General features: G+C 37.2%; 1 protein-coding gene across 8 annotated transcripts in view; it reads left to right on the top strand.

The window, feature by feature from the left end:
• MIER1 (MIER1 transcriptional regulator) overlaps nt 1-18567 on the top strand; it is a 59186-nt gene that overhangs the window by 9530 nt on the left and 31089 nt on the right. For 6 of the 8 annotated variants that reach the window (XM_036257335.1, XM_036257340.1, XM_036257338.1 and 3 more), the window contains 2 exons: nt 6649-6673; nt 11757-11902. In XM_036257335.1, the coding sequence (XP_036113228.1) occupies nt 6649-6673; nt 11757-11902 (171 nt within the window). Of the gene's footprint in view, nt 1-2869; nt 3042-6648; nt 6674-6807; nt 6845-11756; nt 11903-18567 lie in introns of those variants that run through there. The other 2 variants (XM_036257342.1, XM_036257336.1) reach the window with 2 other exon arrangements.

Raw genomic sequence — 18567 nt, 5'->3', positions numbered from 1 at the left:
AAACATTGTCATTGAAACTTCAGCAGGTCCTTATGAAAAGAAATTAGCTATATAGAAATTTCTTGAGGTTCAGATTGAGTCCCTGTACATTTCAAAAGATTTGCAAATGGTTTAAAAATCTGTTGCAGTGATTAAACTATTCAAGTACCATTCTTTGCTTAGGACCCATTCTATGGCTTAAAAGAATGACTGGTATAATTATGCTTATGTAGATGTGAAATTCATAAAGTAGCACCCCCAAAGCTACTGCAAATTGAGATCCTCTTTCCCCAATATCCTAGATTAAAAAAAATAAATTTAGAAGAGTCTGTTAAATATATCCCATCCATTTAACTAAGTACTCCTTAGTAGTGTTCTGTTTTCTGAGAAATTCATAATAAAAGTAAAGTACTTTGATCTCAAAGGAATTTGAACTAAACTCGAAGAAATTTAAATCTTAGAGAAAATGAAACTCAGGGAAGAGTTTATGTAATTTGTCCTAGGTCCTGCAGTTAATCTGTGGCACAATTAAGACTGAAACCTAGGATTCTGAATTCCTAATACTTAATAATAGCAATTCATTCTTTAAGTTATTACTACTGTAGTACATTTGCTAATGTTTTCTCCAAGACTTAACCTTTTTATGCTCTAGAATTCCTCAGGGTAACAGCAAAGTTAAGTAATTTAATTTTATATGGAGGAAGAGGGATGGTGAGTCCTTGGCACAGTCCCTCCTGCCTTTCCCACTATGGAGTAGAGCCCTTAGCTCCTTCATAGCTTCTATCTTATGCGTGAGAATCTCCAGTTTAGTATCTGCATTACTAAGTAGGTGACAGTAACACTTAGAAAATGGCAGTGGAATTGGTTTCAGTGTAAAAATTAATTTAGACAGTTATACTTGTTGAAAATGTGCTTTTGATTGCCTAGAATTAAATAATCTAAAGATTACTTCATGTGCCCTGGCCAGTTTGGCTGAGCGGTTAGAGCATCGACCTGTGGTCCAGGCAGACCCGGGTTCGGTTCCTGCTAAGGGCGCATACCTCGGTTGCAGTTTGTCTCTGGCCCTGATTGGGTCGTGCAGGTGGCAGCCACTTGATGTGTCCCTTTAACGTAGGTGTTTCTCTCTCTCTCTCTCTCTCTCTTCCTCTCCCTCCCACTCTATCAACAAAAAACGAAAAAATGTCTTAGGGTGAGGATAAAAAAAAAAAAAAAAGATTACTTCATGTTTTTGCTACCTTATTTATTAAATAATGGTAATATTCTCCTTAATTGATTTTTTTTTCACTTTTCTAATTTATAGTTTTCTGGTGTATGAGATCTTTCTCACTGTGTTATAGAAAAATATGAAAACATTTGAACAAATCTGAGGCATTGAATATTTGTTACAGCTATTAACAGCTTGATTGACTAAATTGTGTACTATATGGGTCAAGGTATAAAAATTGCTATAAAAGTTGAGTTCATTTTTAAAATTTGATTTAGCCTACTTGTACTGTGTTTGTGTCTGTCAGTCTGGTGTTAATGTTTTCCATCTCAAACAATTATGTATGTACCTAAAAAAAACTAGGTTATTTTTCAAAATTAATAGACTAACAAAAAAAACAATGATGAGTACTAGCCTTTTTTTGTTTGTTTTTTAATTCTCACCCGAGGACGTTTTTCTATTTATTTTCAGATAGAGTGGGGCGGGGATGGGGGGGTGGGGGAGAGAGCTGAGAGAAAGAGAGAAAGAAACATCTATGTGAGAGAACCACATTGACTGGTTGCCTCCTGAACCACCGCAACCAGGTCCAGAGATAAAAATCGCAACCAAGGTATGTGCCTTTGACCGGGTCGAACCCATGACTCTTTGGTCTGGAGTCTGCGGGCTGATGCTCTAACCCCTGAGCCAAACCGGCCAGGGCATAGGTGTTTTTAAAAATCAGTGAGTAAAGGAAGAAAATAAAAATGTCTCGTAATTTCACAAGACAGTCTCCACTGACTTTTTAAGAAACAAGGAATAATGCTTGTAAGTAGTTAGAAATCCCAACAGTATAGAAAGGCATAAAATGAAAGTCTTCTCTCCCCAACCCATTCCCTAGTGGTAACTGTTGTTAACAAATTCTTGTGTATCCTTTTGGGGGGAAAAATTATGTATATTCTAGCCCAATTTATTCCTTTCCTCTACACATTTTTGTTATTGTTATTAATCCTCACCCGAGGATATTTTTTCATTGATTTTTAGAGAGAGTGGAAGAGTGTGGGGGAAAACATTGATGTGAGAGAAACATCGATTGGCTGCCTCCCACATGACCCAGACCAGGGCCCAGGATCAATCCTTGACTGGGAATGGAACCTGTGATTCTTCAGTCTGTGCACTGACGTTACCATTGAGCCAGATTGGCCAGGGCTGTACACATTTATTTATGTGCGTGTACACCGACACACACACATATACATATATGTCTATATGTATTTGCATTGTTTCTCAGTCACTACAAACAGATCTGTTTCATTCCGTTTAATAGATTAATAGTGTTCCATTGCTTGGAAGAACTGTATTTCTGTTTCTAATTAAACCATAGACTTTTTAAAATGTTTCTCAACTTTTTGCTGTGAACAGCTTTGTGGTAATGAATATTATACATCGTAGTGTTTTTTATTAGGCATATCAGTAGGTGAAGCTCATTTTGGCAAAAGGATCTCCAGAGCAGTTAAACTAACTCATATTTTGTTTCATATTTTTACCAATAATGTTATAAGTGCACTTAAAATACATTTTAATCCCCAATGTAAAATCTTTACTGCTTACATTTTATAGTTTGAGCTTTTCCTAAAAGTAGGTATTGTTACAAGTGAGTACCTGTATGGCTTTAGTTTTATTCTTTCCCCCTTCTTCTTCCTTTACAGTTTACTGTAGTCATTAATGGTAGATTGTTGCAGTTTTCCTAGAGGGTATTGTTAGAGATACCAGTTCCTAAGGAGAGGTAGATAATGGTCTGACGTGACAAATGACAACTTGCAATCACATTTTAAACCTTGGAACAGATGGAAACCATTTTAAAAAGAAAAAAGAAACAAAGGTAAAGGAGAAAGGAAATGACTTTTTTTTTTTTTTTTTTTTACCTAATTGTTTCCTTGGGAGGTATAGAAGGAATAAGGCCCTAGACTTTAGTTCTACCTTTTTCACCTACCCTGGAACCTTCATCAAGTTACTTTATCTCCCTGGGTTTGCTAATATATAAAATGAAGTAGGCAGGGAAGGTATTATTACCAGGTTTGGGATTATGATCATTAACTATGCATTTGGAAATATGTAGTACTATATAAATGTAAACTCTTTTTGCTGTTTTAAATAATAAAAAATGCCCTCATTCTATGCTGAAACACCCTATATTGTGATACTAAATTCATATATTTTGAAAGATAATCATTTTGTTTGTTTGGATAAAACTAATATTTATAAGTATAAACTATTTTCAAATGCCAGTTTTCCAGAAGCTTCTCTTTTATTTGTTTGTTTATTTAATAATCAGTCATAGTTTTTTTTTGGTTTACTTTTTTTTTTGTTAGTCTTCACCCAAGGATATTTTTCCATTGATTTTTAGGTAGAGTGGGAGGGAGGGAGGGAGATAGAGAAACATAGATGTGAGAGAGACACACATCGATTGGTTGCCTCCTGCAGGACCCTGACCGGGCCAGAGATCAAACCTGCAACTCAGGCACGTGCCCTTGACCTGACCAGAAAATGAACTTTGACCCTTTGGTTCAAGGGTTGATGCTCTTTTTTTTGTGGTATGTGCTCCTAGTGGGAACCAAACCCAGGACTCTCTGACACTCAACTGCTGAAACAAACTGGCCAGGGCGAGGGTTGATGCTCTTAACTGCTGAGCCAAACCAGCCAGGGCATAGTTTCTTTTTTTAAATTAAATTTATTGGGTGATATTGGTTAGTGATTTATTTAAATGGATATAATTATTTTCAAGAAACTGATTTCATTCTCACCCTCTCCAAACCAATACAGTGGAATTTTATTTTGAATATAGAATACTAAAATGTGTATGTATAGGCAGACATTCCTACTTTCCATCCTCCTATTCTAATCTAGATACACCATCAGTCAAGTCATGGTGTTTGAAACATTCCAGTATGTCTGACATAATATGATCATTAATGGTATCTTAGTGAATGGAAAATATTTGCAACCTTTTTTGTAACCCTTGAATGTTAACTATTTACCAATAAAACACAATCAGTATGGTAGTTATTGGCAATTAGTGCTGTTTGAGTCGTTTTACAAACTAAAGTATACAGATACCATTCACAATTCAGTATTTCTGTTCTTACCAATATCTAACATCAGTGAAAATGTACCATTTGTTCTTCAGTAGAGTAACTTTTTTTTTTTGGTACGTGCCCCTAGCGGGAATCGAACCCGGGACTCTCTGGTCCGCAGGCTGATGCTCAACCACTGAGCCAAACTGGCCAGGGCAAGTAACTTATTTTTAATCAGAAAGCCTTTTTTATCAGACTGTTAGATGGAATAATTATTAGAGTGTTCAAAAAGAAGTAAATGCTCAAAGATCCATTTCTTTTAAGCTCCTAATTTGAAAGAAATGCTGGTTTTTCTTCTTTATGCCATGCAAACCTGTTTTAAAAGTTTACTGAAAAGAAAAAGCAGCGTTGTAAGGCTACTCTGAACTTCGGATCAGATGAAGATAGTCATGAACATTGCTGTAGCCTTGGATAGAGGTTGTGCTTAAATTTGGGAAATAAAGTAAAATTATATGAAACAAAAGCAGATTAATTTTTGAAAATATTGATTTTGCTGTGCAATAATTTGTGTGGTGGTTCACTTCATTTCAGCCCAAAATGTGTAGTTCTGCCTGAAAGATATTTAGCAAACTAGAAACCCTTTTTATGGTTACATTATTCTATTCTCTCACCCCACTCTTCATCTTCCTATTAAGAGGAACTGAATTAATAAGTGGCACTCATTTAATTGTAGCAGTAATTTAAATAAAGATGGTGACACTTGAAAATAGACACTACTAAATACTGTCAGTCTTTTGTTAGAATAAGACAATGCTGTAGGCAATAATCATTTTCTTGTAAGAATTAAAAGAAAAAAAATAGAACCCTTGAAAAAATGCCTCCAGAGAACTAAGTCACCACGTGGAATTTGGAGTATATACTTAGTACAGTAGCATAAGGTGGACAGTTTTCAAAATGGGCTTTTAATAACTTATAAAAGTTTGTCTTAGATGTCTAGCTTTTGAAGTATTGGGCACATTCCTGATTTCTATTTTGTTTTTGCCTCTCTGCACCATTACTTAGGAGAAAGAAGGAAAATACTGTAATATCCCATCTCTTTGCTAGTGCTTTTGGCCTTCCAGTGTCTCTTACTTCTATTGGGCATAAAATAGATAGCTTTGAAGGAATAGACAAGGTTTTAGTTACAAAGTTTATGGCATTTGAAGCATCTTTTGAGTTTCTTACTGAATTTATCTTATAGGAGTTTGTAGATGACTTGATTATAATTTAATTAAGATAAAAAACAGCCACAAACTCTCGTTGTGATATTACTAAAATAAGTTGCTATTTTATCTTTAAGTTTTCCAGTGTATGTAGTTAAATTTATGAGAAGTGGAATGGTACAGTAGAAGGAACATTATAATTTGGAATCTTTGTGGTCCTCTGTCAGATAACCTAACCTCTCTAGACTTAGCATGAAAGGTTGCTAATTGTGTGGTAATTTACAAATATGTTGTTTATGTAAAATTAACCTAATGTATTGTATGGTGCTTAAGTAACATTTTAATTTTTCCTTCTGCTTGCTTGCAATATAATTTTTAGTTAAAATAATGTCTTAAATCTTTCTCCAGACCGCAGGCTGACGCTCTAACCGCTGAGCCAAACTGGCCAGGGCTCTCATACATTTTCAAATCGAGCCTACAGTCTGGGCATGTGCCCTGACCAGGACTCAGCTGGCAACCTTTTGGTGCACCTGATGATGCCCAACCAACTGGGCACTGGCTAGGGCTCATACACATTTTAAGCCAGAAATCAGCTTGATAACAAACCTTGAGCATAGTTTTCCTGTATTGATAAGAGGGAGTATTTCAGAAAATTTCAAGATCTAACTCATATCTTTTAAATTATATATTTGTGAGACCCATATTTGCCTTTAAAATCTGAGTCAATTCCGCCCTGGCCGGTTTGGCTCAGCGGTTAGAGCGTCGGCCTGCGGTCCTGAGAGACCTGGGTTCGGTTCCCGCTAAGGGCGCGTACCTCGGTTGCAGTTTGTCCCCGGCCCTGGGGGTGGCAGCCACTCGATGTGTCCCTTTCACATCGATGTTTCTCTCTCTCTCTCTGTTCCTCTCTCTCCCTCCCGCTCTACCTGAACAAAAAACAAAACAAAAAAAATGTCCTCGGGTGATAAAATCTGAGTCAATTCCATATTATTGTCTTGTTTCTAGATTCATGAGTGTTTTTGAATTTTCCTATATGTTTAAATAAACAAAATTTCAGAAAGGATTATATGGGAAGTTTTTGTTTGTCTTAGACAAGTTAGACATTAATACTTACATTCGTTTTTGGTGTCATATTAGTCATTGAATAACTCCTGTAACGTTTGTAATGATTACTACACAAACATGCTAATTGTTCTTCTTTTCTCCCCCCCCTTAGCCATCTGTTGAGTCTTCAAGTCCAGGTAATTATTTTCTATATTTTTTTTATAATCTCTATTGACTAATATTTGTCCCATTAGTTGCATAAAGGCTAGAGGAGTTAGACTGTCATCTGATTTGCTTTTCTTCTGAGTGCGTCTTTTCTCTGGGGAAAAAGAAATGGATGACATATTTGACTATCCGTGAAAGTATAGGTGAGGTTGCTGTGAGTTCAACCTCATGACTATTTGTGGGTTCTCTCTCTCTCTCTCTCTCTCATGTATTTCCACATGTCTTTCTTAAGTTTTTAATTGCCATTTGACTTGAAGTACATATGAAGTGTGCTTTTAAAAAAGGAATTATTAACTGCTTAGAAATATTTGCTTGTATAGGAAATTCAAAATATTTTATTTAAGAGAAAAATTATTAAAGCATTTAGTGAAGAAAGGAAAAATAAAACATTCAACAAGTGAATACTTAATGTTATAAATGAAGGAAGTTTTTTTTATATTTGAATAGGATCTGTGTTATTCCTCTGACCATATATATCTTTGGGTTTTTGTTCTGCAATACAATACTGATTCATTTTTTTCCTAACTTGGAGGTTATGACCTTTGGACCAAATCTGAGTCAGTGAAGTGATATTAAAAATTTTGAATATTTTATATAAAAATCTGGATTTAGGCTTCTCATGATCAAGCAGAGGTTCTAGCTCCACTAGGTACAACATTTCTGTGCAGCAGCAATTGGTTGGAGCTAAATAGCAGTCAGGAAAGAGTTTGGTACCAACTGGTCTTTCTTATGTAGTGTCCAGGGACTTTGTTGAGAGAGAGTACTGCCTTCTGCAGTGAATTACTTTGGATTAAGGGACAGCCTAATAATAGCTAAAGAAGAGAGAGAAAGGGAGCTCTCTGAGGCAATTTAATATTTTATTTGAAAACATCTCACGTATATTTTTTAGTTAGGATGTAATATTGAATTTCCAGATTATTGAAGCAGTCACCTTTCTGTGTTTTAAATTTTAGAAAAGTTTGTAAAAATGCTTAGTATAATATTAAGCTGCTGCTTTTTTAAAAAATGGATCAGGGTTCTTTTAGTGAACACACATAATTGTACTCTGTGTAGTATAAGGCATCAAGTTGGGTGGTAGGACTAGAATATCTCCAGATTCCTTCTAAATGACATGTGCTAAATTGACCGTTAATTTTGTAATATTTCAACTTTCTGGTTTATAAATATATTCTCGATGGTTGATGTTGGAAGTAGTCTGACCTCAGATAAATAATAGATTAATGTATCCTTTATAGGACATAGAATTATTCCTAATTTTGTTTTCTTTCAAACATAGGAATTATTTTCATTGAAAAAATCGGTTTTAATTGGTTTTTGTTGGTTAATGTTCTGACATTGCAAGTAGATTGAATTTCAGATATTGTTCTATAAATTTTTGAGACATTCTTCAGGTAAATACATAGGTACATAAAAATAATTTTTCCAAAAATTATATTAATGAGCAACACTCTCAGTTTTCATTGCCTTTGAATCAGTCTAGGCTGAACTGGAAGAGTAGTAGAGAATGAAGAACGCAGGTGTCTTTGATGCCCTTTACTACTAATAGAATGCTTATACAGATCGAATCTTTGGGTGTTTTTTCTTTTTCTCATAATTCTTTTTAGACTAAGGAAGATCTTTTGAGATAGTGTATCTAGCCCAGCTGGTGCGGCTCAGTGGATTGAGCGTTGTGCCATGGACTGAGAGGTCCCGGTTTGCTTCCCGGTCATCAGGGCACATGCCTGGTTATGGGCTCGATCCCCAGTAGGGGGTGTGCAGGAGGCAGCCGCTAATTGATATTTCTCTCTCACATTGATGTTTCTGTCTCTCCCTTCCTCTCTCTCTCTCTCTCAAAAAAAAAAAAAAAAAAAATCAATGAAAACATTACAAAAAAAGATAGTGTATCTAATATCAGACTTCTGTTCAAGGGAATACTTACTGTCCTTATAAGTAATACTAATTTTAGGAAGTTACACAAGTTGGAAGAAATTAGGAATAGAGGCTCATGTTAAAAAAATGTTTGGTCCTGCTGGTGTGGCTCAGTGGTTGAGCGTTGACCCATGCACCAAGAGGTCGTTGGTTCGATTCCCAGTCAGGACACATGCTCAGGTTGTGGGCCTGATCCCCAGTGGGGGGCATGCAGGAGGCAGTGGCCAGTCGATGTTCTCTCTCATCAATGTTTCTGTCTCTCCCTCTCATTTCCTCTCTCGATAAAATCAGTAAAGAAAAAAGATGTTTGGTCCACTGGTGAAAGGCTGTGTCCTTTGTAACATCTGCATTTTGGAATTCCTTCTAGTAATAACAGTCACATGACCTAAGTTAAGTGGTTTGTTACAGACTCTACCAATGTGGAGTCATAATACAAGGTTTAACCCGTAAGACTAGTAGCCATTAGAGGTGGGGATTTAGGGAGGGGAGGTAATAAAATAATTTAATGAGTGCACATGATATATTATAAACTGAATTTTTCTTTTGAATGTTTGAAATAATGTAAGACACCTTTTAGTAATTTTGCAGTAGGATGTAATTTTATGACAAAGCACCATACTCCCTATCCCTAACAATTTGTTGATTTTTTTTTTTTTTAGAGAGAGAGAGAGAGAGAGAGATACATTGATTGGCTGCCTCCTGCACGACCCCAGCTGGGGATTGAGCATGAAACTGGGGCATATACCCTGATTGAGAATCGAATCGGGACCTGTCAGTCCATGGGACAATCCATTGCTCAATCCACTGAGGCACACCGGCCAGGCCCTACCCTTATTTATTTTTGAGACCTCTTTCCCCCTAGGAGACAGCCTAACAGTGGGCCTTAGTAATGAACAAAAACGAATAGGATGATTATTTTGTCCCAAAAAACAAGGTAAAAAGAAGTAAAATAAAACAAAGAGGTCATATTAAGGCAAGAAAATTGAAAGTTTATAAAAAAACAGTACAGAGTATATGTGGGGAAAGGAATTAGCGTGAAAAGGGAGAAAAGATTCACCCACAGTATTTCGTGTAGAAGGGGATGTGACAAAGCTTTAAATGTAATTGGCTTTGAATATAATGACAAAAAGTGAGGGACTTCAGGTAAGTCATATAACACTCATGATTTGGTCTGTATACTCATGTGAGCTTATTTTTTTTTAAGTTGGAAAAGGAGGGTAGCAGTTAGGAGTTAAGCATAGTTATTTTGACAATATTTGCATCTAATAAGAATTATGTTATGATTGGGATAATGGTATACAGAGTGTTTGTGTGAGGTTTTTGAGAATTGTTCTGTGCATAAGGGAGAAGAAAAGTATAGTATCAACTGTAGGAATACATAGCTATTAAGTGTCCTAAAGATTGATGGATGGGTGAACTAAAAAGTTTTGGGAGTGTTTTCCATTAAAAACCCAGAAGGAAGGGATAATAATGATTGGGACAAAGAAGCTAAAACTAAATTAGTGGTTCTCAAATTGTGCAAGTCCCTCAACTAATACTAAAATGCCCTACTAAAATTATGTCATATTTTTGTTAATTTCCAAAAGAAATTACACTTTTCTAAATGTTTTTATTTTGTAAATCATTCTAAAACTGATAATTTGTTAACTCTTTTGTACTATACTGTATGTAGGATGATACTTGATTTAGCAATTAAATAATTAGTTATTTTATGTTTAATATTAATATTTAAACATGTTCCTCAGAGAGTACAGTGACTTCTAAGTGTTTTGCTTTCTGACTTGGCTTGTTATTCACTCATCATAGTAAACATAGGCTCTCTCCAAGTATTCTTTGTGGCAGGATACCTACTGTTTCTGGTGACTTACAGAAGGCTTGGAGTGCAGTAAAAGCACAGGCATTAGAATCAGCAGGCCCAGGATTCAAATTCCACCCTTGCCACCTGCTGGCTCAGTGAGTTAAAACAAGCAATTTAATTCTCTGAGCCTCAGGTTTTTCTTTTTGTCTTTCATAGGATTGTTTGAAGATTAAATGAAATAATGTATGTAAAGTGTTGAGCATAGCATTTAGCACATAGTAAGCATTCCAAAAATGGTTCTTATTCTAAAAAATTGTGGGAGGTGACAAGAACCCAGAGCCTTCTGCATTTCTTTATCCCTGATAGTATTTCAACCAATCACCGTTTGTATCACTTTGTTTTACTTATTGGTTCTTTTACTGGAATGAAATGGAAGGGTAGGTGCGTCTATTAATACAACTTTTAACAGTTTAAACTTAAATTGATTTTTTTTAATGTTGAAATTTGTTTATTAAACTGTGCTTTTTCAAACTTAAGTCCATGTTTGACAATAGCCAAATGTGAGAATAGGTTACAGAAAATGTATGCCCCAGCATTTGCAATCTACTATTACAAGGCTTGACCTATTGAGTACAGCAGGATTCACCAACCACCAGGCTAAAAATAGATTAGCTTACACATCAGTTACCTACTAGGTTATTTTTAATGCCTTTCATAAGAGATTTGTATGCAGTTGTAATGCATTTTGCTTTCACATTTTACCTTTGAGTTATTTCATATAAAAGTAATCTCAATAAATTAAGGACAGTTATTTATATATTAGAATAAATTTTCATGGAAGTGCTAATAGAAGAAGAATATTTGAGTGCAGCTTTATTTTCAGATGACTATATATTTCACATGACTATATATACTCATTGGGTCTATTAACTATCAATCAAATGATTACAAATTTTGAATTTTCCCATACAAAAGATCATTCTTATTTGATATGACCATTCTTCATAACTCAAGTTTTATGTTGAGATGATTACCATATTTTTTAAATGCTATACATATATTTTTTTAAATCTGTACCCTCCCATCCCCTAGTATTGCAGTTGTAACTGTATAGAGATGAAACAAGGCCAAAAATAATCCCTTAAATACCTTAGGAAAGGTATGTTTGGGGGGAGGGGTTATGAGTAAGGATAGGAATTTCAGAAAACATTAAATAACACTTGCTGTGCGTAGCTTTTCTTTGGTACTTTTATTTGACTTTCATTAGCTCCAAATGATATATGTTATGTTAATATTGATAAGATACACTTACTTTGATTTACCAAACTTTAAAAAATGTTCTTCACCAGGAGGTTCAGCAACATCAGATGACCATGAATTTGATCCATCAGCTGACATGCTGGTTCATGATTTTGATGATGAACGAACATTAGAAGAAGAAGAAATGATGGAAGGAGAAACAAACTTCAGTTCTGAAATAGAGGATCTTGCAAGGGTAAATAACAATAAGAACTAGAGGATTTTGAAGCATTTATAACTTTTTGTGAAGAGGAAACACTGGAATCAATCCCGTGACTCATTGGTCCGTGGCCAACACTCGAACTGCTGAGCCAAACTGGCCAGGTCTACCACTCCCTTCTTTTACTTGAATTCTGGAGTACCCTGCTATCCAGTTTTTCTTGTCTACTTGTTCTTGTTAATTATCCTCTACAGCAGCGGTTCTCAACCTGTGGATTGTGACCCTTTGGGGGTCAAACCACCCTTTCACAGGGGTCGCCTAAGACATAACAGTAGCAAAATTACAGTTATGAAGTAGCAATGAAAATAACTTTATGGCTGGGGGTCACCACAACATGAGGAAATGTATTAAAGGGTCGCAGCATTAGGAAGGTTGAGAACCACTACTCTATAGACTCATCTTCCTTACCCAGGGTTTAAATTTTGAATTTCCCAATTCTTGGTTCTGGTCTCTTTCTCTCTCTCTCTCTCTCGTGGAAAGTATTGCAGATGTCCCCCTTTTTTCCCCATTGATGCCCCCTCTTCCCACTCCCACCCCCCAACCTAATGTCTGTGTCCATTGGTTGTGCATATATGCATGTACGTTTTTTTTGTTTGTTTGTTTGTTTTGTTTTGTTTTATCCTCACCCGAGGATATTTTTCCATTTTTTGTACAGATAGAGTGGGAGGGAGAGAGAGAGAGAGAGAGAGAGAAACATCGACGTGAAGGGACACATCGAGTGGCTGCCACCCGCACGACCAACCAGGGCCGGGGACAAACTGCAACCGAAGTACATGCCCATAGCGGGAACCGAACCCGGGTCTCTCCAGACCGCAGGCCGACGCTCTAACCGCTGAGCCAAACTGGCCAGGGCTGCATGTACGTTTTTTGGTTTATCTCTTCCTACCCCTCCTACCACCCGACCCTCTGAGGTTCACCAGTCTGTTCCCTACTTCCATGACTCTGGATCTCTTTTGGTTGACAGCTTATTTTGTTCATGATATTCCATAAATAAGTGAGATCATGTGGTACTTATCTTTCTTTGATTGACTTATATTGCTTAGCATAATACTCTCCAGGTCTCTTTATGTCTTCTCAAAGGGTAAGAGATATTTCTTTCTTATAGCTGCATAGTATTCTATTGTGTAAACGTACCACAGCTTTTTTGTCCACTCGTCTACTGATGGCCACTTGGGCTGTTTCCAGGACTTTCTTTTCTTTTGTCTCTAGATCAGTGCTTCTCAAAGAGGGTCAGCTGCTTCAGAATTACTCTTGGACTTACTAAGAAATGCAGATTCCTTGCCTCTCCCCAGGCATACTGAGGCAGAGTCTCATGGGGTGGGGGTGCATGGGGCTCAAATCTATATCTTTATTAAGTATGCACATCAAATTTAAAATTACTAAACTATTAAGTAGTCTGATATAATGTATTCTCATGGTATCTATAGGCTCAGTATCTTAGTTTATTTTGTCTGCAGGCTCAGTACCTTTATTTTTTTAGCATTAACATATTCTCTGTTCCAGTTTTGTTTATCTAACCACCTGTTTGACATTTCTACTTGGATATCTCAATAGACATCTTTAAATTTTAAATGTTCAAAACAACTGTTGATTGATGTTCTCTCCTTCTCTACCTGTTCCTTCCCTGTCTTCAACTCAGTGAAAAATGGTACTACTATTTATCTTTTTGCCTAAGTCAGAAACCAGGAAGTCGTCTTTCTTTATTCCTGATACCCATTCATAATAATAGGCTTATTTATTTCTATCTACAAAAGTATCTTATTTCTATCTACAAAGATATCTCTTATCTGACTCTTCATCTCTGCTGCCAGTGTAGCCCATGCCACTGTCATTTCTAGCCGAGACTGTCACAGTAGCTTCCTAACAGGTTTCTCCATCTTCTCATTTGCCACTCTTCCCTGTAATATATTTCCATAGCAGCCATGATGGTTTTTCCAAAATATTAATTAGTTTATGTCACTCTCCAGTTAAAAACTTTTTAGTGGCTTTCTGTCACACCAGAAGAAAATCTAGACTCCTTGATCTGGCCAGCAAGGCCACCTACGTGATATATGATCCTTCATCCATGTATTACACGGCCCTGGTCATGCTCTTCCACAGCCCACGAGCTGCTTTCCTTCTTTGATGTGCTGGTTTCTTCCTGCTCCAAGGCTTTTCAGCTCATTCCCACTCTTTGGTACGTGCTTTCTGAGCCTGGCTTCTTATCCTCCTAAGTTTGGACTTAATATTGCCTCCTCAGCATGGCCTTTCCTGTCCCCTAATTAGTTTTTTTAGCCAGTGGACCCAATCCAATGCTTTCTGTAAACCTAACACAATTTGTAATTATGTTTGTTGAATGCATTGTCTGTATCCTTTAGTTCTACGAGAGGACTGACCATGTCTGTCGTGTTCACCAGTGTATTTCCTGAAAAGATAAATTAATCTGCGCTAATTAAAATTATAATGTGTACAGCCCTGGCCAGTGTTGCACGGTGGTTAGAGCATCATGTCCCATCCCCCATCCCCGGCCCAGGTTGAGTTGCATGTGAGAGGCAACCAATATATGTTTTTCCTCTCTTCCTCTCCCCCTCTCCCTCCCTCCCTCCCTCCCAAAATTAGTGGAAAAATATTTTTGGATGAGGATTAACAACAACAACAAAATTATACCATTTACAATATGATCTGCTGTGCTCCATAATAAAAAGAACATAAATATGACATAGTGCCGGTCTTTAAGCATTTAGAGTATGTAATATCATGGAAAAAATGCATTCTTATACGTTTATAGTAACAAAGACTAATCTGTGTTTCATAATTTTAGTTAGGACTTTTTTTTATCCTCACTGGAGGACATTTTTGCATTTATCTTCAGATAGAGTGGTAGGGAGAGAGGAGGCAAGAGAGAGAGAAACATCGATGTGAGAGAGACACACAGTGACTGGTTGCCACCCACACGACCCCAACCAGGGCCAAACTGCAACCGAAGTACATGCCCTTTAGAGGGAATCAAACCCGGTACTCTGATCCACGGGCCGATGTTCTTACCACTGAGCCAAACTGGCCAGGGCTAGTTAGGACTTTTTAAAGTGTGCATTTAAAGAGCTGGAAAAGAAGTCCTACTAATATTTAGTGAAATTTGGTCAGATCGTCCTCTTTTGGATTATTTTGTGATTAAAGCTGGCTTAATCCACAATGCCAAAGCAATTTAGTATTTTATTATTTTAAGCCAGAGAACAGAATTGGTCTTAGTGGCAGTGACGTATACAGTCATACACCGCTTAACAAGGGGGATGTGTTCTGAGAAATGTGTTGTTAGGTGATTTTATCATTGAGTGAACATCACTGAGTGCACTGACACAAACCTAGATATACACCTAGGCTATGTGGTATACCACCATCGTATATGTGGTCCGTCATTGACTGAAACATCACTATGATTATAGATGTTATGAAACCTTTTGAATAGGTTAAAAAGCATATGAAGAACCTGGAGTCAGAACTATAGAAGAGGCTAGAAAGCCATTCATATATTCATGAAATGGAAAGGAATTATTTTATTTTTTAAAAATGTGTGTGTGTGTGTGTGTGTGTGTGTGTATATATTTTTTTTTTAGAGAGAGGGAGGAAAGGAGAGGGAGCGAGAGAAACATCAATTGGCTGCCTCCTGCATGCCCCTTCCCGGGGATCAAGTCCATAACCTGGGCATGTACCCTGACTGGGAATCAAACTCCAGGACCTCTCAGTCCATGAGATGACACTCAGTCCACTGAGCCACACCGGCCAGGCAAAAGGCAATTTTTAAAAAATTATTTACCTAAATAATACAGAAATTTCTATCAGTTTAGATATATTTTTCTGTTTCTGAATAACCTATCCATGGGGTAAAAAGAGGAAAATCTTATATTTTCTATCTTTTCACATTCTACATAGCCCAGGTAATTAATTACTCAAGAGGACATAATTAAGTACAGGTTAATGGATTCTGAGATGGAATGATTGTTTTCTATTTCAGAAAGTGGGCTATTATTTTTGATTAGTATAAAGTTACTAAAGGGCTTTGCTAAGATTTGGGGCATGTGATTGTCTTTACCTGTTTCTCCTTTATTTTACCTCCTTCCCCATTCCCTAATAGCCCCCTAAAATTTGCTTTCAAATGACCATTCCTTAGGGAAAAGTTATTAAAATAGAATTGTTTATGGGGACATAGAAAGGAAGAGAACGACAAGGGAACCAGTCTTTTATCATTCTTTTCAGTAAGACAATCTTATACCTTCTCTGATTGTTCTAACTTTTCCCAAGTAAGTAAAGCTTAGGTTTATGCTACCGCTGAGCTAGTTTAGGGCCAGTGTGTTGACTTTACTACAGTTATAAAATCTTACAGTACGAACCAAACAAAACTGGTTTTGTCTTTATTTAAAAAGTAAGCAAGATTTTGTCCTGATTTGCTTTTATAGAAGCGAAACATAGTTATGTCAGGAATTGGTAAAGTGATTTTTACCTGGCCCTTTTGTTACATGAAATGGACTTTTGATATAATTGTGGCAGGATTTGGACAGTAGATTCATTCATGAGTAATCAGTAACTGCATAGCCTGTGGTTTTAAGTTTAGCATTTAAATTTTTTTATTCTCACCCGAGTACATTCTTGCATTTATCTTCAGATAGAGCAGGAGGGAGAGAGGGAGGAAGAGAGAGAGAGAACCATCGATGTGAGAGAGACACACCGATTGGTTGCTACCCACACGACCCCAACCGGGGCTGGTGACAAACCGCAACCAAGGTACGTGCCCCTAGCGGGAACCGAACCTGGGTCTCTTGTCCGCAGGCTTATGCTCTAACCACTGAGCAAAACTGGCCAGGGTGCATTTAAATGTTTTAATAGAATTAAATATACAGATTTGAATTTATTGCAGTGATCTTAATAGGGGTGTCAGAATCATTTTCATAGTAAATAGACTTTTGTTAGGTAGGAATAGCAATACGCAGGTTTAACTTTGTTTTTCAAATGTACTCTTTAAACTCATAATTTCACAGGGGAAAATGTAGACCTCAGGGACTCAAGTGCCACCAAAATGTGTTTTTGTTTCTGCTTTTTACGTGGTGGTGTCCTCTTTTAGGCTAGCTTTCTTCATACAATATCAATTCCCAGGTCTCCCAGATTTACTGCTTGAGATAGTCTGTTTCTTTAATTGATGTTGGTAAAAACCTAGAAACAAAGCTATAGCCACACGTGGGTCACATGCCCATTCCAAACCTCTGGTTAGGGAATGCAGTGATTTCAATCGGGTCAGGTGTTATGTGATCTAGGGAGTTGAGCTTTCAATTAAAATACATGCTTGGAATGGAGAAAAGAATATAAAAGTAGATAGGGAGCAGACAACAATACATGATTCTTACATGATACTTGCTAAATCTTTACTTCAGTTCGCACATAGTAGGAATGCTGTTATTTGAATTTGAAAGTGAGGATTCTTCAGCAAAATTTATTTATTTATTTATTTGCATTTATCTTGAGATAGAGCAGGAGGGAGAAAGGGAGGAAGAGAGAGAAACATCGATGTGAAAGGGACACATCGAGTGGCTGCCTCTCACACGACCCAACCAGGGCCAGTACAAACTGCAGCCGTGGTACATGCCCTTAGCGGGAACCGAACCCGGGTCTCTGGACCCCAGGCCGACGCTCTAACCGCTGAGCCAAACTGGCCAGGGCTGTTTTGGTTTTTATTGCAGTTTTAGTTCAGTGTTTGCTATAAGATCTTCACTTTATGCCTTAGATGAAGTTATATACTTTTCATACGACTGTCAAACTCTAACTTATTGCTTACTAACTTATTGCTTCTGACTGTTGCTTACTAAATTGATATTAGATGACAGAGGTTAAGATAAAAGTTAATAACTAAACAGAAGTATAATACAAATGTATACCTGGGTCCAAGGAGTGGACCAGAGATTGAGTGTCATTAGGACCTCTTGATTACTCTTAACCCATGGTTAAATTCTGTTGCTCTCTTCTGCAAGGTCTCAAGTTTTTTTTCTTTACCACAACCACTCATTTAGTTTAGGTTCTGATTATATTACACATGATTTACAGCAGTGGATTGATTCCAACTTAGCTTAGTCTCCCTGGCAAACTAAATCTTTCCCTAAGTCCATCTTGAACATTTTGTTGTATTTTCCCTAAGCCCTGCCAGTGTCAGTTAACTGCTCAACAGCTACTCTCAAACCATGTCAAAAGTAGAATGTGACAGCCCTGGCCAGTTTGGCTCAGTGGTTGGAGCGTTGGCCTGCGGTCCAGAGAGACCTGGGTTTGGTTACCGCTAAGGGCATGTGCCTCCGTTGCAGTTTGTGGCCAGCCCTGGTTGGGTCGTGCGGGTGGCAGCCACTCGATGTGTGTCTTTCACATCAATGTTTCTCTCTCTTCTTCTCATTCTATCTGAACAACAACAAAAATAGAATATGACAGATTTTTTTAGAAACTAAGTAAAACTGAAAGCAGACAATGAATGGATCTAGGCTGCCCGTCACTACTTGAATCAATTAAGCAGAGACAGCAAGGTTGAATTGCATATGTGAGTTTATTCCAAGGTTGCTGGCAGTATGGGAGAGCAGCGGGTCATCCCTGAAAAATCTGCTCTGAACTCTGAGTCCCTTATATTGGGTAAC

The sequence above is a fragment of the Molossus molossus genome, unplaced genomic scaffold (assembly GCF_014108415.1).
Source record: "Molossus molossus isolate mMolMol1 unplaced genomic scaffold, mMolMol1.p scaffold_m16_p_12, whole genome shotgun sequence".
In the NCBI taxonomy this organism is placed as follows: domain Eukaryota; kingdom Metazoa; phylum Chordata; class Mammalia; order Chiroptera; family Molossidae; genus Molossus; species Molossus molossus.
This window is presented reverse-complemented; position numbering and strand designations above follow the sequence as displayed.